This window comes from Lipophrys pholis, assembly GCF_963383615.2.
Source record: "Lipophrys pholis genome assembly, chromosome: 16".
NCBI lineage: Eukaryota > Metazoa > Chordata > Actinopteri > Blenniiformes > Blenniidae > Lipophrys > Lipophrys pholis.
In genome coordinates this window covers 11,072,981-11,094,547 of record NC_137634.1, presented here as the reverse complement: position 1 = coordinate 11,094,547, position 21,567 = coordinate 11,072,981, and the positions used below count along the sequence as shown (strand labels likewise).

The window sequence follows — 21,567 nt, the reverse complement described above, 5'->3', positions numbered from 1 at the left end:
TCTTTTTTTTTTTTTTTTTTCTTTTTAGCTTGGAGCTTTTGCAGAAATGCAACAGAGTTGTTATAATGTGAGTGGGCTATTTTCCTCGATTATTTATCTCAGTAACAAGTGATTATGGAGAATGAGATTCTTTGCACTTCTGGCCCGCGCCTCCAGAGGGAGGTCAAAACTATTTGTCAGTCTCCAGTTGGGATTGCAAATTAGGATGAGCCTCCCTGCGTGACGACCCATGAAACCTCTATTCCTATCCACGGGATGACTGCTGTACATAATTTGAAAATTAGGGCCTTTGATAACATCTTTATGTTGAGCAATGCATCAACCTGCCACCGAGTACAGGCTCTGCCCGGCAGGAGAAAAAAAAGACGCATCCGAACATAATTCATTTTAAATCTGAAGCATTTACGCACAGGGATGCAAAAGAGACACATTTGTCTTTTTTCAGCCCAGCACAACCCGGCAAGCCTTTTATGAGAAGAATAGTGTTAGATGAAAACATGTCATTAACTTATTACCTTATTAGGAATCTGAATAAAAGCGACAAAATTGTATTTACAGGTTTCAGAGATTGAGGCAAGATTGACAGACAAGTTAATGGCTAATTCCTGGCATGGAATGAAATGAGACACTAATACAAAAAATGAAAATGGCTCTCGCAGATATTACAGGTTTTTGTCCTAATGACTAGATCTCGTTAAAGGGTTTAACTGCTCCTAATTTGTACCTGCTTTAATGGTGCAACCTAATTACAGGTCTGGCTTTTTTTATGGAAGATTAGTAGTGTGAAGCTGAGCACATTAAGCCTCTTTCATGGGGAGAGGAGAGATAGCATCACACCATCATGTGGGTATGTGTTGGAGTTGAGGGCTTGATGCGCAGGACGTGACAATATGTGGAACATTTTGCGTAAAACACCCTAAACCAGGGAGAAGGTGCTTCATTTTCACTGACATTATTAAAAGAAGAATTACATGTCAATTATGAAAGGAAGATCCTAAAAACAGATGTTTCAAACTCTGAGTGGCCTCTATTTCACATCACGCTGGGTTTGTTTGTGCAATATTTATTCTCAGTTTTAAAGGTTATTTTACACCTTTTGCGAAAGGAACAGTGTAAAAGTGAGCTCGGAAAGAAGAGGCATCACATTCCAGTATTTACTCACATATTACGGGGCCGATTTCTTTGAAGGTCTTGTTCAGAAAGCCTTAAAGTGAAAGAAAATGTTTTCCTATTACTTAATTCAATCAGAGTGCGAGGCGGGGGCTTGACGCGCAGCGCATTGGGCTCCTCTATGACAGAGTCGCCTTTGTTGCGTCTATCCGCCGCTGTCACACACTTTAATTCGACTCTCTTTCTCTCTCATTGAAAACCCTCCACAATGACATTCAATAAGGGCCGCAGAGTGAAAACCTGGTTATTTTTACATATTCTTTCCCCCGACTCGGCAGGGGCCCGAGCAAAGGAATTAATCACTGCTCTTTAACAGCACTGCCTTCAGGCAATGACTTGTCCCTTTTTTGTGCCCAGAAATGACACATTAACCCTAAAATGGGTATGCATAAACTTTACATTCAGCTGTTGCGTTTATGTTTGCGCTCCGCGCTGTCGGTAAAGAAGCCACACAAGTACAGGAGACTTGTCAGGATGCGTAAAAATAATTATGCGCATCAGATGAAAAGTAGTGCGAGAATTTGGTGTATGCATGTGTCATCTTGAAATCTGTGACGATACATTTTACACCTTCTTGTATATAGTCTCGCCAAATTGACCCTGTGATTTTCATAGTTGTAATACTAAAAAGTGAAACATTTAAATGTATACTTACAGCAGTTTTTTTTTCTTTTCTTTGATATTATGACACGATCTCGGGCACAACTTTTAGCCGCACGCCTGTTTCAACTCTAAGACAAAACTTGAATTCACTCTGGCTTTCCAAATGCGACAGAAACGTTTTCTATCTCAAATTTAAGCTCTTCTCTATGATAAAATGAGAGAGATGATAAAAGGGAGAATGGGCAGTGCCGCCTCTTGCGGCGTGGGTGGGGCTGACAAGAATAGACTACATTATGCAGTTCATTTAGTTAACAAGTGAAATAATGGGGAAGCGTGCAGTGGGAATGCCGAGAGAAAGGCACAAAACCCTATTGAGAGCTCTTGGCCGCTTACAGCGTAACCGTCACATGGCCGAACCGAGTCCACGGCAGCTATTTAAGGCGAGGCTGTGCGCCTTCAGCACCACTTCGCTGTCCACCGTCCAGAGGAGAGCACTGACACTACCGACCGCGCAACGGCTCCGACTCCAAACAAGCTGAGCAACAAGTTCGCAGACATGCCGAGGTCTTTTCTCGTGGATTCCTTGATTCTTAGGGAGACGAATGACAAGGGGAACGAGAACAACCCGCCGTTATTCCCGTACGCCGTGCACTCGCCGCACCACCCACACGGGCTGCCGGGGTCCTGCCACTCCAGGAAAGCCGGGCTGCTGTGCTTCTGCCCGCTGTGCATGACCGCCTCTCAGCTCCACCCGTCCCCACCGACACTGCCGCTCCTGAAGGCGTCTTTTCCTCCCTTCAGCTCACAGTACTGCCACTCAGCTCTATCCAGGCAACACTCTTCATCCAACAGCGTCAACCTCACTCACGGACCCGGGATATACCAGGCTGCGTACACAGTACCAGACCCGCGGCAGTTCCACTGTATCTCTATCGGTGAGTACAGCATTGATTAAGTTTTGGATGAAGTCAACATTACATTTCATGCATTTCAATCTTATCACTCTGGCTGACAGTCCCTCATATTTTCACAGAAAACAGCAACGGCAAACTTCAGAGCAGCAAGCGCATGCGCACCGCCTTCACCAGCACGCAACTTTTGGAGCTGGAGAGAGAGTTCACTTCCAACATGTACCTCTCCAGACTGCGGCGCATCGAGATCGCCACGTATCTGAACTTGTCTGAGAAACAGGTGAAAATCTGGTTCCAGAACCGCAGAGTGAAGCACAAAAAGGAGGGAAAGAGCAGCAGCCAAAGGACTGGATCACACAACTGCAAGTGCTCGTCCCTGTCAACCGCAAGATGCTCGGAGGAAGAGGATGATGACATTCCCATATCTCCATCCTCATCCGAAAAGGAGGATGTGGACCTGTCGGTCTCCCCCTGAACTCTCCTCTTCACTCCACCTGAAAGAGTTTGCTCTGAATGATTTTGAATACTGCCAAAAAAAAGAAAAAATAGACTGTTCCACTTACGTTCAGTCGTCTGTACATACACAGAGAATATTTAATCAGGGAATTGCCCTGAATTATTGTATAGCTGTATACCTGTTGTACGTTTTGTATGTAGTTTTTTTCTGAAAACAGTCAATTGTTGTTGCCAATCCGATAAGTATGGTAGGCATATTTGTAAAGACAAACCCCAAAAGAAAGAGCACCATTTTTTTGTTGTTTTTTTTGTGGGTTTTTTTTTTTGTATTTGGGGGTAGACGGTATTTTGTACTACACTGGATGAATACTGGTTAGATTCATTCTGTGGATGGAACTGTGATATGGAAATTTGGAGAGAAATTAATAACCCCTCCGTCACTTGGCTGAGACCACTCTGAAAATATATCTTCAGTGTATTTGAAAAGTATTTATTTATTTAAAAATGTTGATACTTAAATAAAAATATTTCTGAGCGGTATGTTGTTGTGTTGAATATTGTTTTTGCGCACCACTCTGTGCGCGCAAAGACGCACATGAACCCAGTATGATTTTATTAGTTGGGAAAAGTTCAAGAAAAAGAAAAAGCGCAATGTGAAGACCCTTAGATAATCCAACATAGAGTTAGAGTCTGTGGTCAAAGTAGAAACAAAATGCGCACTAACTCTCGTTGGTTGCGCGTATGTGGAAATGCGCGGATGTGAAGAATGTGATCGGTCTTTTCAGGCGTAACATTTACTCTTCTCTGAATTAAAACGATATATTTCTCAGTTCTTTTGCTTTACGCTAAAGCTGCAGTATACATAATGTGCTCAACATTATTCAAACCACGATTATAGTGGTTAATTTGATCTCGGGATGAATATAAATATTCCCTTATTTGGGTCTGCACACCGGCCTTCGATTTGTAAAGGAGCGTTGTGTTTTTGTGTGACTCGGGAGCACATTGGAGGGTGTGTACTTAAGAAGTAAATCAAACACCTCATAATCTTTATTACTAACAAGTGATAAAGGCATTATTATGGGGTCCTCTTAAGTGCTTTCCCCGGGGGACACTCATCCCAGATATCACTACCCGGCCCTTTGGAGCTCTTTTGAAGTTTCATCCCTGAAATGATCCGTCTCGTGTGACTGAGTTAATAATCACTATGTGTGCATAATGGTGCATCAGGAGTGCGCATATCTTAAGATATTGATCTAACATGGAAATAAACGAGGGAAGGACCCAGTTTGGCGCCATTACCCATATTGTCCTTATTGTTAACGCAGCACTGTGGTCAAGTGTATTGTCGGTTTTATGAGCTCCAGGTGTGTTTTAACCCCCCGTGCAAACCTCGTCACAGTCGGCCAACATTATTATTTTTCAAGTACAAACACACATTTTTAAATGTGTATGCAAATTTCTTTTTAGCTATGATAATTTAAAGCACAAAGAGGAAATATTCCAAGTGAAATAGGTATTGCGCAGCAAGCTCGAACATCATTTTGCCTTAAGGAATTTTTTTTAAATGCTATTCAAAGTAAAAATGAGTCTAAAACAGTGCATGTGTACTTTATTAAATTATAATTTATAATATACTGACTTCTCGATGAAGTATCCTGGTAAAAACCAAACCGGGAGTTTGGCGTCTAGTTTCAGTTCTGTGTTTTACGCACCGCTGCAGCTGCTCTCTGGCCGAGCTTTGGCTGTCAGAAATATATTTCACATGCTGAATAGGCTTTAAATGATATTTGCCTGTATATAAACGTATTGATGTACTTTTTAAAAGAGGGTAAAAACTGTTTTTAAATTGCGTACAGCACCTTATCTGCATCGCTGTGCCTTTTGGATGTGAAGTTTCACTTGTAAACTTTCATTTAATTGTTCACTTAACCATTTTAACAAAACTCCAATATTTGCATTTGTTAAGATATGGGATTAGACTATTTTGTTAATTGCACCATAGAGCCCCATTTTGCTCACAACGTCCTCTGCAAAGCGCCCTTTATCCATTCAATAGCCCGGGGGTATGCGCCCTGGGGGAGCTTATACGCTCGGTGCTCCAAATGCTCAATTTATTTATTCTTAATTTTGTGCCGATCAATTCATTGAAGCAAAAAGGACTACGGTGTCTTTTTAAAAAAGAAGAAAAGGGAATTGTGGACGTAACCTTGACGGAGCTGAGGAGAGGGCTCCCCTGACGCTGGAGAGCCGCTTGAGTCAACAGGCGCCCATCTAGCAGACTCGCCCTTGTCTTTATCCCGGCTAATTTTTTATTTACGGCTTTTCTTTGACATGTCTCTTATCTATCAGATTAAAAGAACAGCTTGTAACAAATCAGTCTGCACGATTTACAACAGCATTAAAAGGGGACAAAGGGAGCAGGCAGTCAGTACCTGAGAGTCTGGTAGACGGCGCGGCGCTGCAGCTGATTCGATGGTTTGAAAATACGCACGAAACAAAATACTTGAATCCTGAAAAAGAGCCTTTGTACGTTTCTTTAGAAATCAAGCAATTCTGCATGACAAAGGACAATTAATAAGCCGTCTTTTCACGACCAGCAGCTGGTTTCCCCGTCAAGGAAAGTTGGAAAAAATTCAGACTGAATGCGCGCAAAAGCCCTTTGCGCGCAGACAGCAACCCAAGGTGACCCATTTGGCACAGTTAAAATAACCAAGCCGAGGTAAAAGCGAGGGAACTGTCAAAAACATTTAAGCTGAAATATCTTGAAATTGCAAATCCCTTTATGTGGAGGGACGCTGCCGATGTGGGTTAGTCGTACAAAGGAGGTGGTTAAGTTGGAGAGGCTTTGGAAACGGACACGTGGCTTCTCAATGAGAGCTCTTTTGGACCCGCGTGGCTTGCTGTGGCACTGCACATTCAACAACTTAAAACTTATCCAGCTTAACAAAAGTCCAGAGTAAACTTTAACAAGTTAACATGCAAACTTAAATGCAACATTTTATAAACTTTTAAACACTTTAATGCCTTTATAACGTGTTTATTTACACGTTTTAAATAGACAATCGCGAGCTGTTCCAGGCTTCCAACTTCACCGTGAATGCAAAGTTAATGATAGAGGAAGCAAGGATATCTTATACACAAGAAGTTTAAGACAAGTATTTACAGATTAAATGTTATTTTGTGTTTACAGTATACTACTTTATGCTATGTTTTATGGCTTTATATTTTTGCTTGTAGCTGTATTTAACTTTTAAACGCACAGTCAGGCACGACTTGGTTCATAAATATAGAAATAAATAAGCTAATAAAAGTTATTTTGGATAGTAAAATAGAAAAGAGCAAGTGTTCGTGGAGGTGCATGTTAACTATCACATTTATTCTATTACAGCTTCATTTTAACAGCTTTATCTACACTTAAGGAGTCAAAGTGGGTTCAGGTTTTGGCCAGTCTTATAAAACGGAAGAGCAGCTCGTGTCTCATTTTTGGAGCTCTTGTTGATGTGTGTGTTGAGCTGAAGTGCCAAGGAAGGAAACCGCTCGTCAATGCTTTGAACTCCAACTGTTTTCTGCTGCAACATTTGAACCCATCCAGCTGTATATAATCTGTTTAACAGCTAATCAGTAATGTAAGATGAAGGACTGGCACGCAGCTCCACTTCTCCTCAGTCCCCCCTCGCTAATTGAATATTCAACGCGCGCACCGTGCCCTGCGTGCCTTTTTCAGTGTGCCGAGAATACGCCTTTTTAATTCTCGGCCCATACACAAGGAGTGTCAAAGGTCGGGAAATAATGAACTGCGCAGACATGGAAGAGACCTCTGCCAGCGTTGCCGCGGGTGCAGAATGAATGCCTCTGCGTGTGACTCTGGACTAAATATTTGATGTGGCACTAAGACAAAACTACAATGTAGTTTTTCTGCGGGCGTTTGACTGTACCATGTGTACATGTGCAGACGTTCCATATGTGTGAGCATGAATGTTAAGATCAGAAAGTCCTGCGTAATGATTTGAATACTGAAAGAAGCGTAACGGGCTGTAGTCTCTTATTTAAAATATACGATGTAAAGAAAAAGCAGTCGCAGGTAGTAAAACATATGAGTGAGGTCTGATATTAAATATTTGAAACACACGATGTTGTGTGACGCATGTAGTGCACCATCAAGCGTTACGTTGCTGTCCATGTGGTGACTAAAATGTAGTTTTGTAATTTATAAACTTGGATGTTTTTTGTGTGCAGTGCCTGGATTTTGGTTCAGTTTTAACACGAGGACGCAGTTCAAAAGAGTACAACGTTTATTCAATAACAGGTGATCCAAGTTGGCCAAAATAACGCACAGGGGACGCGTGCGTACACGTACACACGGCCAACGTGTTGATGGCCCCCCGGGGGACTGAGTTTTTCTTCTAAAACGAATTAGAGGCCACCTGCTACTGCTCCACCTCAGTGAGTGTATGTGCACTGAGATGTGTATTCCACGTACCTGACGCCAACACTTTCCCTCCCCGTGTTCAGCCCCTCCGCCTGTTTAACCGGAGGCGCGTGTGGAGCAGGAGCGTCATCTGGTGGCAAAGACACGGAGCTCCTCGGCTGGTTGTAGGACGTGTACAAGTACGATTCGAGACATTTTTCATAACACTTAATCCTCTTTTTCAACTATAATTTACTATTTTGTCACCACTCACCGCTAATCATGTGAAGTAAAACATCTCTGTCTCCTATAATGCATGCAGCTGGGTCTAGAATCACATCCCAAAGGGCCTCATACATGTTGGGGGCCCCTTAAATACTCCTCATTCAGGCAGCAGCGGCACCCCAATCTCTGTTTTCATGCTCCTTTCACTGTGCTTCTTTGTGAAGGAAAGAAATTTATGAAATGTTCAAGACTCCCAAAAAAACCCTAAAGAATGCACATTCAATGAGACGGTGTGAACTTTATTATTACCCAGTGGATTACTAAACCACACAGTCATTTATAGTAACTATGGATATTTCGCTATGTAAAACTTGTTTCTTACCAGTTAGATTAAATATTTTAAAAGGCAATTTAAAAAAAGTGAAAAAGCAAAGATTTAAATAGAAAAAAAGTTGGATTTTACGGAGGACAAGTGATAATCTTAGTAGTTTTTGTTACTGTGAATAAAATGTCTTAATGTTCACTTCTTGTGGGGATAAAAAGAGCAGCAAACACATTTCACTGAGTCTCTACTTATAAAGAAGTGTGTAATCTTTTTCTCTGGTTTCAGTAACTAATTCATAGTGTGAAATAAAAAAGTGACATGTGACGTGAAAGAATACTCCCTGCTCAACATTTCACCAAATAAAATATACTTTTGAGCTGATTTATTGAACACGTCAGAGTCAAATATCAACACACAACCTCAGCTTGATGTGATCATTTTATTGTCATAATTCTTTTGTAACAAATCTCATCACACATCTTATGTATATCACTTTATTTCAGAATGATCAACACAAAGCACTCATCTCACAATTATCAACTCAGGTGTTTTTCTTACAAATACACACACACTCCAATCACTCTCAGTATGAACAAGTTTACAAGAGTTACAAAATATATATGTAAAAAAAAAAAAAAATCCCACTGAAATCTTCATCAAAATTGGGAATAAAAGAGTGTATTCATTCACTCAGTCCAACCAAACCACAGTGTCAACACACTGCAAGCGACATAACATCCAGAGTATCTTAAATACAATGTAACACCACGGCTGTTCCATTTAAAGGGCGCTTGTCCTACAAAAAGGTAACGACATCAAATAAAAGAGAGAAAAATCAGCACGTGGCAGCATCTGACTTTGACGCAAAGCGACATCAAGGTTCAAACAAGGTGAATACAGTCAGCATGCACACAGTCAGCATCCAGTTTATTGTGTGATGAGCAGCCGCAGAATTTCACCTGTTGTTTAACACCAAATGGTTAAAAAAAAAAAGTATTTTCTATAAAGCAGGTTTTTACTCACAAACTCATGACAAACAAAATCTGCCATGAAGTCCAAAAATTACATAAAAACAAGTTACAAATTAATATAAATTCTTCTGTGGCTAACTACTATGAATAAAACTTCTGATGTATTCAAATAAGAAATAAAAAAAAAATCCTTTTAAATATTACTCACATAAAATCACATTGGCGTCAGCTTATTAAAGAGCCATTATATAGTATAATGTAAAAATATCACGTGTACATCATGTATGAGTAGATAAAGAATAAATAACTGAGATTCATGACTAATAAACTGTTTAACAGTTAAATTGTAAGTCCTTTGGTTTTTTAGTGTTTTTCACAAACTGTTGTGGCACGTTTACAATTATTTAGCGTTAATGAAGATTGATTTTAGTCCTTATGTGTGAAGAAGTTTCAATCTGGCTTCATATTGAGAGCCGTGAAGTGTCTGTGTTTTCTCTAAAATCATAATTATCTGACTCATCTGGGAGAGAGACGGAGCTCAAACGAGTTCCGAATATGATACTGTGGAAACAAAAGAAATATGAAGTTCCCAAAGCTGACTCCGGTTCAGATTGTATGTGAGCAGCAAACACTTTCAGAGGAGATCCTTCTTCAGTGAGCCTTAGAAAAACACATTTTAAAGTCTGTGAAACATCATGAGTGCTTTATGAAAAGGTAAACATTGTAAATAAACCTAATAGTCTTCCAAGCCTAAACTGCACACTTAGCAATATAATACCACATTCTTGGCTTCCTCCACATATTGAACTGTCTTTTTGAGCTCTAGGAAAAGGCTAAAAGTATTTATGAGGAACAATTATGCATACTTTGTCATAAATCCTTTGACTGCTGCCCTACTCATCATCTTATAAGCCCTCTGATACAGCTTGGGATCCTTTAAAGAGGGGCTCCTCCTACTCAACTCAACCTCTTACTGCACAATAAGCTCCTATGTTCTAAAATATATTTTTGCATAGAACACCACAGCAGTTTTTACATATGGAAGATTTGGATGGAGGCCTTAATCGTCATTGAACATTTTTACATAATTTATCAGAATGTTTTTCCAAAACTGACTGAAACTTCTGGATAAAACTGAATAGTGGGCCTTGGACAAATTAATGTTTCTGAAATTTCTTAATATGTACTGTAATGCCTGGCAGCAGCATGTCTTTAACAATAAACTATTACCTTACAAAATATGTTGGATTGAAATTCAGATTTTAACTTTTGAAAAATGTCCATCACAGTGACGGCATTATTAATCAGTCGAGGAATTCTGGCAGCATGTTACACAAATGGGATTTGTTGTACCAAATATAGTCTGTGTGCGTTGATGTTCTTAATATGATTTTTAAGAATCTCAGTATGAAATCTCTTCCAGGTTTCTGCCTGTTGCAAATGCTTACTCATATGGGATTGTTGGGGTTTTCCTCAAGATTTGATTTATCTGTGAAGTGTCTTGTGATGTCTACAATGAAACTCTTGATGAGTCAAACTGAAGTAAATTTAATTAAACCGGCTCATTTCATTGAATGTCACCAGATTAGTTCCATTATCTGATAATGCATCGTACAAAACTATAATTGCCCAGGTGTGAAATAAAGCAGTTCAGTGTAAAAGAAAGTACTTGTTTGAAGCATTTTAGTTGGGCTTTAATGGCTTCATGTATCTTAGATACTACGATTCAATCTGAACAAATCCAAATCCAATCATCTCCTTGTCATCTTGTTATCCTCCTCCCAGTTTCCACAGTGTGATTCTTTATGCAGTGTTTCTGTTTCCATACACAGGAGCTGAATAGTCAGTGAAAGCACCTCCAGTCATTCAATCTGCCTGTGGCTCCTGCTGTCAAATATCATGGATCTCCTCTGTGGCTGATAAAAGCAGCTGGTGGATGTTTCCAGTCTCTGTCCACTTTTTGGAATTGTCATTTTGTTTTGAAGGGCGATGCCCTCAGCCGTTCTTAAGTTTTCCGTCCCTTCATTGGAGAACACATTCACGGCTGACGGGTCGTTCAGGCTCTTGATGGATGAAAGGAGCTTCCCGTCGTCCCCTGACGACGGATAGTCCATGAAGGGGAACGGAGGGCTGAGCAGGATGAGACTCTGAGGTCTCTGTCTGTTCCGAAAGGATGGTCTTTGCAGGAGGTTTCCCCTGTTGGGTCTGGGACAGTCTACAAACACCTCCAGACTGGGGGCGTGTCTCCTGGTGATGACTGGCAGTTCAGGGGTGGATGTGGCCCTCCCACACTCAGCAGTTTTCTCATTAGGCGGATGCTTGTGGTGTTTGGGGGCAGGCTCTTTATTCTCCAACTCCTCCTTCAGATCCGACATCATCGGAGGTACAGAGTTACTTTTCTCTGCGCTCATTTTAGTGTATTCCTTTTCTTGTTCCTTCACTTCATGGACGTCATTTTCCTGTCTGGAGTGAGGTATCTGACTGTACTGCACCTTTGGAGGGACCACTGGCACAGCCTTGGCCTGGCATGTCTTGATCATGAACGCGGTCCGCACGGACGCCACGCTGACCGGCGCCGAGTTTCTTCGTAGAGGCGCCTGCTGATCACTGAGAAACAGCTCCAGATCTGAGGGCAGCCCGTTGTTTACAGTCCCAGATGAGCTCAGTAATCCTCTCTGACAGGAGGGAAACTCGGATGAATTTGGATTTTGTTGATTAGAAATATCTCTGATGTATCGGTGGCCCAGGTCTAAATTAAGAGAATAGGGTCGGTGCTTCGAGAAGCAGTTTTCCTCCCGTTTAACAGTGACTGCTGACTCGTAAGACATCTGCCTATTAAACCTGTGAGATGACGCTGTAGTCTTCTGCTTAGTTGTGCTGCACTTTCCCGTTTGAGGCTGCGTTGAGTAATTGCTGCTCATCCGCGCAGGCAAAGATGGCAGATGTGTCCATTTAGCATCCGGATTACTGTTTGCAGTCTGAGGAATGTTTCCAGAGACGTTCTCAGAGCTCTTGATGATGGATTGTTTGGTATTATCATCCGATGGAGATGGAATCTGCCCTGCCTCCGAACTCACCTTTTCCCCGAGCGAGCTGAAGGGCGAGAGCTGGTTGAACAACTGCTCCACATCAGGTGAATGGAGAGGGCTTGTAACCCACTGCTTAGAGGAGGTAAGATCCTCCCAGGACTCCATCAAGTCCAGCTCCTCGGCGTTCCCTCCACATCCTTCGTCATCGTCGAGGTTCGGCAGCACCAGCGTGTTGCGTTTCTCCTCCAAACTCAAAGAGAGCTTCTTGATAAGCTCCTCCGCAACGAGCACGCTTCTCTTATGTTCCTCTTGACGAGCTTCACGCCTCTGAGATTTCGTGTCTGTGTTGTCTGCTCCCAAAAAGCTCGTGACCACTGGAACATCCTTGATCGTCAAAGGACTTATAATGTGATCTAAGTTGGTTTCCTTCAGTGGAAGCCGTAGCGGCTTGGTGAAGACTGGCTCATCTTTGTTTGCGCGGAGCATTTTTTCTTTTTTATCCACGTGGTCAGCGGGCCACGCTTTTGGTGTTTTTTCTTTGGGAGTGTCAAATGTTTTGTGAAGGGAAAATAAGATGTCGGATTCTGAGGGTTGTTTCCTTGCAGAGTTGAGTCCAGTGCTGGCCGCATGAGCCGTCGAGGTATTTGGAGTTGGCTCCATGCACAGCAAGGACAGAGATGGAGAGCTGCGGCTTCGCTTCGACTTGACGTCCATCGTTAACTTAGTGTTCTCACAGGCGCTCGCACTGTTAGCAGCTTTAAACTTGTCACCTGGCAGGTCGATCTCTGGTTCAGTTATCTTCAGCTCGTGGTCAGACCACAACTCTTTTCCAGACGGAGGTTCTTTGTCCTGAGGATCAGAAAAACAGTCCAGATTATATATTGGTGAAGTGACATCACCTTTCAATGTGTTGGTAAAATATCTTGACCATCACAAAAATGGTTGTGGCTTTTGTACTGACTTTTTAAACTGGCTTATACTATAAATCTGAACGTGCATCTAACTTTATTCTGTCCTATATAAAACAAATAAAAGCTTTAGTTTTAGTTCTCACAAACTCACACCCTCTTGATTATTGAAAGACACTCATGATGAACAATTTACCAGTTCTTCATCTTTGTGTTCACTGTGCGTTTCTTTCCCAGAAGATGGCGCTGAGTCTTCATTTAAACTTGCAGCGGACAGAGATTCCAGTTCAGAGTCATTCCTCCCCACCTGGGCCTCTGCTGTCACTTCTTTGCTGGTATCTGAAACAAACGTGATTTATTTATTTTTTTCATCCTGTTACTCATGTATAAACCTAAAATCACAATAGCCCATTTTAAAAATGTGATAATGGAAGATGTTCTCACCCGGCAGCAATGCTCTTGAGGTCAGGTCGTCTTTATCTTTCCTCTCTGCTCCTTCCTGTTTCTTTGGTTCCAGCTGAGGGAAAGTGTTGCTCTTTCCACTGCTGCTGCTCGGCTCTAAAGTCTCCTTGGAGGGTTTCAGGGTAGCCGCTTTGTCCTTGGCATGGGCCCTGCACGGTGTGCTGTTGGAGCTGATCACTGCTGACACTCGCAGGGGTACAGACACAGCAAAAGGCTCAGAAATGTTAACGGCTCTGCGCTGATGCCTTGGCGAGGACTCCAGTGGGAAGAAGCTCCCTGGAAAAGAGGGCCTGGAGGAGCTGTTGTGGGAGGAGCCCGAGTAAAGCATCCTCCTGTTTTTTGGAGAGGTGGGCTTGTAACCACTGAGGTCGTCGCCCTTAAACACTTTAAGCTGCTCTGGCAGTGTTTTGGTAGGGGGCGAAGAAGCACCTGGCGACCCCTTCTGGTTCAGGCTGGAGGTCCAGCCACCCGTGGCGCCCCCAGATTTGGTCCCTTTAAACTCCCAGTTCTGGTCGTGTTCGCTGAGGTCATAGAGTGAGTCAGATCCCAGCGTTCTGGACTTGACATCCGGAATAAAAAGGCTGTCGGCTCCGCCGGGTGTGCTGTTGTTTCCTGTTCTGTCATCGTCTGTGCAGTAAAAAGTACACCAGTGATCACAAATTACTAATAATAGACACAAAGGCTCCTTTTCATAAGGAGGCAGTCAAAGTTTGAATTTTCGAGAATTACAATCTCATTTTGCCCCGTGTTTGAAAACACGGCACTGTTATATTTTATATATAAAGCATTAGTCTCACCTGTTGGTAAGGAGCACAGGGACTCCATACTCCTGGACGGACGCAGAGCTGCCTTTTCTATGGAAAAAAGACAAACGGGATTCCAACTTCAATATAAAACACAGACAGAACATTGTCTTTTCTATATTTGTAGAAGTGTTAGAGATCAAGTTTTCTTTTTCATCTCAAAATACAAAATAACATATATTACATACATATAACATATATGCTATATATTACATACATATAATATAACATACATACTACAGCTGAAGTGGATGCTCCAAGTTGTTTCACATTTTGCAGTTCTTTGGATTTTCTGACAAATGTCTGTTAGATGTCAGGCTACTAATACTAGCTGGTCTCTTTCCTATCTTTTTGACTAATAATAATGCATTTCTGTTTTTTTTATTCATGGCCATACCTAAATTTGCAAGAAGGATAATGTACATAAGTCTTCATGATGTTTTCTTCCATGTGTGAGGTAGGTTAGATCAGATTGCTAATGTTCCCATCGGAGGCTTTACCTGTTATCCTCTGCGCTCTTATGAACACACTACCGTTCCGGCTCAGTTTTCCCTTTGGGTCCACAGACCGCCCAAGATTGAAGATGGACTTCCATCTCTTTGACTTCCCAGAGAGCTTTCTTCTAGGAGACAAATTGAGATCAATCAAACAAGCACGCGCTGTGCAGAATTTGTGAATTGTAATCACAGTGACTCACTTGTTGTCTGATATGTCTATGACAGTATGATAGAAGGTGGCGGTGCTGGTGTCAGGCAGGCTGTTCTCTCGCTGACGTTCTCGATGCACAGGGTGGTTTGGACTCAGGGAGCGAGCCTGAGCTTCTTCCAGGCTCATCAGTTTCATCGGCCCGCACTGACCACTGATGGGCAGGGTGGCATACTTTTCCCCACACATCAAGCTCGGTCCTGGAGTGGCAGAATAGCAACTCGGTTTAGACAAATTAGAAAAACGAGTATTTCAGCTGAACATTCTCCTACAAAATAATGTATTCACAGTTTAGGAATGCCATACCTTCTTTAGGTTTAATTTGTGCCAAATCGCTACTGAAGAGCTGATCTGTGTGGTTTAAAATAAACTCAACCACCGACTGCTGTATCCGCACCTCTTGGAAAGCCATGTCTCCATTACCCGAGGAAGCCTCAATGTCTTTACACCTAAAGAAAAAAGTGTTGGAATTCAATGTATAAAAGTTCACCAAGCCTATTTCTTTAAACTAAAGAATTCCCGAGGAGGTTTAATTGTGGATACAAAGACAGTCAGATAGCGTTTCAAGCCGACCTTGAAGCGAATCTCACCTCAAGAGATTTGGCGCCCACACCAACGCCAGGTTACGTGTGTGCATGTTTGTCTGAGTGCTGAAGGTGGCGAGGTGGGCCAAGTGCTTGGTAAGGAACTCCAGGGTCCTGAGGAGAGTCAATGAAAGCATTTTTAAGTCAAGCCAATGTAACGGAGACTCAGTTTAGCAGCTGGATGTTTGTTGAAGCATCAGAGTGTGAAAAGGGATCTAAATTCACCTGAAGTGAGAGGTCGGCAGCTCCTTGATGACCCTCTGAAGGTGTAATAGTCTCTCATGCTCCCCCTGGACTGAGACGACTTCCTGCATGTGAAACAAGTAGCTCAAATCACATTCAAATTTTTTTTTTGTAACATTTAAGTGCTTGTTACAATACTTTTGATCATGTTTGTGATTAGTGATTAAAAAAAACAACTGTATTTTATAACAGCTACTTAAAACTTACATATGCAGTGAATCTCTGGACTTTAAATAAAAGAGAGTTTCTGCAGTCAAGTAAACAAAGTCTTTTGGAGGAATGGATCCAACTGCATTGTCTTTAAAGTTACTTCCTCGGCTCTCAGCTCAGTTAACCCTGCTGAATAAATGTAAACAGCTTGCCGGAGTGCCCAAAACAAAAGTAGCGTGACTAGTCCAAATAACCGAGCACAATAGCTACCCTTGTTGTGCAATATCACAAACAAAAGGAGTAAAACATGTGCCATCAGGTGTTATAGCCAAGGCATAAAAGGTATTTCAGCATGTCGTGTTGCATCCAGACAGAACAACAATCCAAAACACAATGTCAGAATGAAGTGATCTCGTGAAATGAGCACATCTAAAAAGATTAAAAAGATTTTTTTTAAAAAAACAACTCTTTTTCTACCCAAGAAAACAAAACTGGGAAAAAATGGAGATCTGTTATGTTATTTCTGCACTTTGTCTGCAAGGCAAATTTTTCCTAAAACACCGTAGAGCTGCAGTCCTCAGAAACAAGCCGCAGGAGACGCACAAAAGCCAAGTTATGCAAACGGCCTGTCAAGGTACACAGACCAGAAAGCCAGATTTCAGACGGGTACACTCTCTTTCATGTGTTTATTTCTTCCAGAAAATGCTGCCATGAAATATTCTCTAGATGTAGACATTGTGCAGACAACATATTATTCTCATGCTGTTTAGATTTAAGTGTTTTTTTTATTGAGGAAATATGAACTCTTTTTGTTTGATTACACAGCTAAAGCTCATCTGGGATTTTGAAAGAATCACAAACCAAATGTTTTCCTCTTTAAATCAGGTGGTTAATACTACATGTGGCATGAGAACAAATTCTTATTTGTCAGAATAATCTCACAAAAAGAATACTGTACATAGGAATAACTAATATAGTCACACAAAACTGTGTTTTGAAGGCAGGTTTGCTTTTGCACGTTCTCTCTGCACAATCTCTCATCTTGAAATAGCTCTTTTGGTTTAGTTATATCATAGAGCGTAGCATTTGCATATGCTTTAAGGTTTTTCTAAAAAAACAAACAAAAAAAAAACAAGTTGGAAAAGTTGTTCGATTTATTGTTTCTAAAGCTGAGACAAGTACATTGAAGTGCTGTGAACCCCACTTAGGTGACTAATGTGTGGCGTTGCCATGTTGTCCGTCACTAATTGTGAAGCAGAAATTTAGAACAAATGTGCCGTCAGCCCACTTGTTAGTCACACAGGATTTCCCACCTTTCTCGCCATTGCAGCGTAAATGTGATTGAATGATTGGATGTACTCACGGTGAATTTGCTGTATAGCTCATATGTGAGCAGCGGATTGGGAAGCTCCCTGAAATACAGCTTACATAAGGAACCCACACAGTGGATGTCCTGGAGGTACACTTCCTTTGTAAGGTCAGGGCACGCCTCGGAGCAGAATTCCTGCCTACACACACACACACACACACACACACACACACACACACACACACGGATTTAGCTGAATGCAGGGATTGTTACACACTCCCGCAGCATGTGGCTCGTTAGAGTGAAAGTCTTTCCAGTTTGCTGATGTTGTTGTGAGGGGAAAAACTACAACACAGATGCAAAACAAGCAACATATAAACGCTGAAGGACAAAAAATTTCACCTATTTTTGATACATGATTTATTCCGCGTTGTATAAGAGATTAAAAAAAAAAACAAATAAACATTTGTAAGGAATTATAGCAGATTTCATAAAAGGTTTTTTGAAAGATCACAAGGTTGAAGAAGCTCTTTGTAGAAAACACATGGCTACCTGAGACGTTGGATATTTGAGGTGACCCCCGACAGTCTGTAGATCCCGTCCACAATCCCATGTTTTTCGATAAACTCGGCGCATTTCTTCAGAACCTGAGGAACTTCAAGAAACAAACTCTTGGTCATACACGCTGAGAGGAACTTAAACACATTTGTTTTCTTCTCTTTTATCTGACTTGATTGTCACAATAATGGAACCAACAGGGAAAGGAAATGCCTGTAAATGTATCATTTCATTGGCAACAATGCACGTAAGGTTAACTTCATCGTTTGCAGTTTGTTCCACCGTGGTTGTTTTGTGCTCCTCGGGGCCGGTGATTGTAGGTGGACTTTGACAGGAAGTTAAAAATGGTTTGTTTGTTTCAGAGGAAAGTTGACACACCCAGTCCTTGTAGCTGGTATTACTTACGACATTTCCTCTAATAGAAAATGGCTTTTGAAATGTGACCACTGACCTACACAACTTTCTCAACTCCAAAACATCACGCTCAGTACACAGATGTGTTTGGCATCATGCTTTAAAAGTCTTCGTGTATTTCACCTGTGGTGTTGCCGGCATGTGCTGACTCCCTTTAAACACTTAGAAAATAACAACGGATCGGGAATTAATACTCTGAGAAAATCTTATTATCTTGAATTCTGTTCTTCTGTATTTGACACGTGCATATATGGAAATAAAATAGATAAATTAATCTCAAATACAGTGTAGAGGTAATGCAGATTTTCTTTGGTTTTTACATTTTCAAAGAAATATAGAATCATATTGAAATAATTTGATAGTGTTTCTGGTGGAAAACTCCCTAATTTAACTCAAATATTGATTTGTCCCAGAAAGTGTGCATGTGATTATTTCTGGCAGATGTTGATTTCTCAGTCTTCGTTAAATATGCCAGAAGTCTGATCATTTCATTTGGACTTATTGAATTTATTGGATATTCAAAGTCTGTGGGGGAAATCTGGATGATGAATAATTCCCAAGTTGTGACTTGGTGCCTCTCGGTTTCTGCAACGAGAAACAGTCCCACTTCCTTGTATACTGCAAATCTTACTGGTTTACCTGACATAGAGCAATCCAAGTTAAAGAATTATCATTATTGATTATAAGTCAACACGTGATAGACATTATTTGCTCATACAACAGCCTCAAATGTTTAGTTTAATCCAGAAACAGTTGCTGCCACTAAGCGTGTGGCTTTATAGAGAACAAGAGCCTGCCAGCAGTGTTTCTGTTTTCAATATTTCAGGTTGGCTTCAGCAACTATCAGCTTTTTGTGCAGATCCACTGCACAGAAAAAAAACTATGATGGTGCCTGAAGACTTCAGGCACCACAATAAGATACAGGAATACATGTGATACAAGAACTATGGGCTAGATAACATTATTGCGCTGCACATTTGATGGCCTTTCTGTTTAGAGTTTGTATGTTCTCCCTGCGTGTCTGTGAGTTTTGCTCCTCCCATTCCAAAACTCTGAATTTTTAGGTCCTGGTTACCTCAACAGTGGTTTAGATTATGGATGCATGCTTGCATAACATTATTGTCCCCAGTGGAGATTTGTTTATTCATCATTCGTGATTGCTTTTTACTTTATTTCAGTTCTTAATCTTAAAATATGAAAGGCGAGAGGAGTCGTCACACATATTGCTTTATTTTGCAGCTGTGAGTGTGCAGCGTTGCATTGCTATGACTTGATCAAAGACAATTGTTTTGGATTTTTGTGGTGAACCCGGGATGGTAAAACTGGAGCTATTTCCATTCTCAACATGTCTAATTAGAGCTTTGCTGTAAACGTGCGTCCATGTGGTCCACTAAAATGGATGCATGATAACAACATTGTAACATTAACATTTGCCTTGTTCTGCTGGTACTTTTCACCTGACACCCTCAATCCCGCTCCATTAAAAGGCACAAACCGTCTGAAGGCACAATATGTCTGCTGCCTCCATGACATAGGGGTACAGCCCATACCTCCTCCTGCCTCACTTCCTGCACTGCATGCCCCGCCTCCAAGTGTGCCGACTCCAACAGGTCTTCCTTTGAGTAAAGTTATACTCAACACAGCTATTCATATGCACGTGGGAGACTTCTGTTCACTCTTTTTTTTTGACACACCAAGGCAAAGAACAACAGATTATGTCTCTATAAAAAGAGTGAGGCATGAGGAGAAAAAGGAGCTATTTTCTCCCAGCAGCGCCGCCCAGTCTTTTGTCAGACACTAAACTAGTCATAAGAACTATAGTCATCCTAGGACATTGTCACAAGAAATGCTAGAGCCACACCCGAAGCCACAAATGACAATTTATTGCTGCCAATTGATAAATGAATGGGCTTTCTTAATGTGAAACACATGTACACTGCATTTGTGTGACTCTTGAACCAAACTGAAGGTAAATACACCTTTTTGTCTTTGTGGTTGTAGTTTTATCACATATAATGTATAGATAGTTGATTAATAATCTATTGAAGAATAATAACTCTAATAAAGCTCATTTTCCATTATAATATTACCCTTTAGGTCTCAGTCATGTAAATCAGTGAAGGAAATAAAGTGTCGTTTGGTCATCTACTTGTAAGGTAGCATGTATATTTCAAAAGAACCACAAAAAAATGGAGTTTACCATCTTGTCCTGAATTCTGGAGATGTTCTGTCAGGTCACAGCCGAACGCATTTTCACTCCCTTTCTTTTTGGACTTCAGCTTCGTCCCTTTATTCTTCATGTGGCTCCAGTTATTGGTCCAGATGATTAAAACAAAACGTTCCTGGAAAGTGCGGCAACTGATCCATATGACCCTGAGGACGGCTGAAGCTGTAGGTCAAGGAAGCAGCCACATCGAGGTCCCAGCAAACAGCTCCCAAACGTCTGCATCCGCTCACATTCTGACTAACCACACCGTCGGAGGCTGAGCAGAAGTGACGTCACTGTTTAAACTTAAAGTCCCTTAGATTGTTATTACCTCTGGAGATGACCAAACTAAAGACATGGTGCGACTGCAGACTGAAAGACGTGGCGGTCTGCCGCTTTATCTGTGAAGGATTTGCAGAAACAGCATTAGAACTGGTCGGTTTCCTGTTGTTTTTTCACCCCCAGCCAGTCTCTCTCTCTGTTCCTTTTTTTATCTCCTCCTCTTTTCCTTCATTCCAGTCTCCCCTTTTCACTGGCTTCCCTGTGGCTGAGGCGTACATACATCAAGAGAGGCACCCCCCCCATGAGCATTAGTTTTTCTCAAATAAGATTATGTAAATATTGTGTTTAAAGATGAAGTTCTAGCAGTGTTGTGTCAGAGATTTTTAAAAGGTTGAGTCTATGTGAGAGTTGCCTAAATGAAGTTAAGGAAGGAGGAGAACAGCTGACTTGTGTTTCTCTCCTGGTTTAGGAATTACTGGCGTCTTTTATCCAACTTTTTTTTTTTTTTTTTCCATGTGTGCCCAAACTTGGGGTTAACGGGAAAGCTGTGCTCTGCCTTCCTGAATGCTCCCAATGTATACAGTTTCCTGTGCAAAGCGCCCGGGCTGGAAAACAAAAACAGACGGGTTCTGAAGGAAGAGGGAAGTGGGAGGCGACTAAAGCGAGGGCCTGAAGGGCACAGATGGGAAATGGGGGGGAGGTGGAGGGGGGGTTGGTGTGACGAGATGGACAACACATGGTTCTTGTTACTCGCTGTTACATATTTAATGTCAGCCTTTTTTTCTTTGATCTGCAACTTTGATGAAACATCTCAAAAAATGAACGCATGAAATCGGTTCTTG

At 41.5% G+C, this 21,567-nt stretch overlaps 2 protein-coding genes across 3 annotated transcripts; one reads left to right on the top strand and one right to left on the bottom strand.

Annotated features, from left to right (window-relative positions):
* Nucleotides 1-2,180: 2,180 nt before the first annotated feature.
* Nucleotides 2,181-3,159, top strand: gsx1 (GS homeobox 1; the record flags this gene model as incomplete). Its single annotated transcript, XM_080482540.1, is given in 3 exon segments — nucleotides 2,181-2,256; nucleotides 2,259-2,708; nucleotides 2,807-3,159. Coding segments are annotated over 3 exon segments (879 nt in total).
* Nucleotides 3,160-8,528: 5,369 nt separating this feature from the next.
* On the bottom strand, nucleotides 8,529-21,185 carry arhgap31 (Rho GTPase activating protein 31). 2 transcript variants are annotated; one of them, XM_080483492.1, is made up of 12 exons: nucleotides 20,438-21,185; nucleotides 17,818-17,920; nucleotides 17,320-17,464; nucleotides 15,789-15,871; nucleotides 15,570-15,677; nucleotides 15,286-15,428; nucleotides 14,972-15,179; nucleotides 14,775-14,896; nucleotides 14,269-14,325; nucleotides 13,454-14,098; nucleotides 13,206-13,348; nucleotides 8,529-12,950 (listed from the first exon to the last, which is right to left on the bottom strand). In XM_080483492.1, the coding sequence occupies exons 1-12, from the start codon at nucleotides 20,535-20,537 to the stop codon at nucleotides 10,935-10,937; spliced, it is 3,873 nt and encodes a 1,290-aa protein (XP_080339618.1). In that variant the 5' UTR covers nucleotides 20,538-21,185; the 3' UTR covers nucleotides 8,529-10,934. The 2 variants fall into 2 exon arrangements, with proteins under 2 accessions (XP_080339618.1, XP_080339619.1); XM_080483493.1 differs by having other exon boundaries at nucleotides 14,775-14,893.
* Between the last annotated feature and the right edge of the window lie 382 nt (nucleotides 21,186-21,567).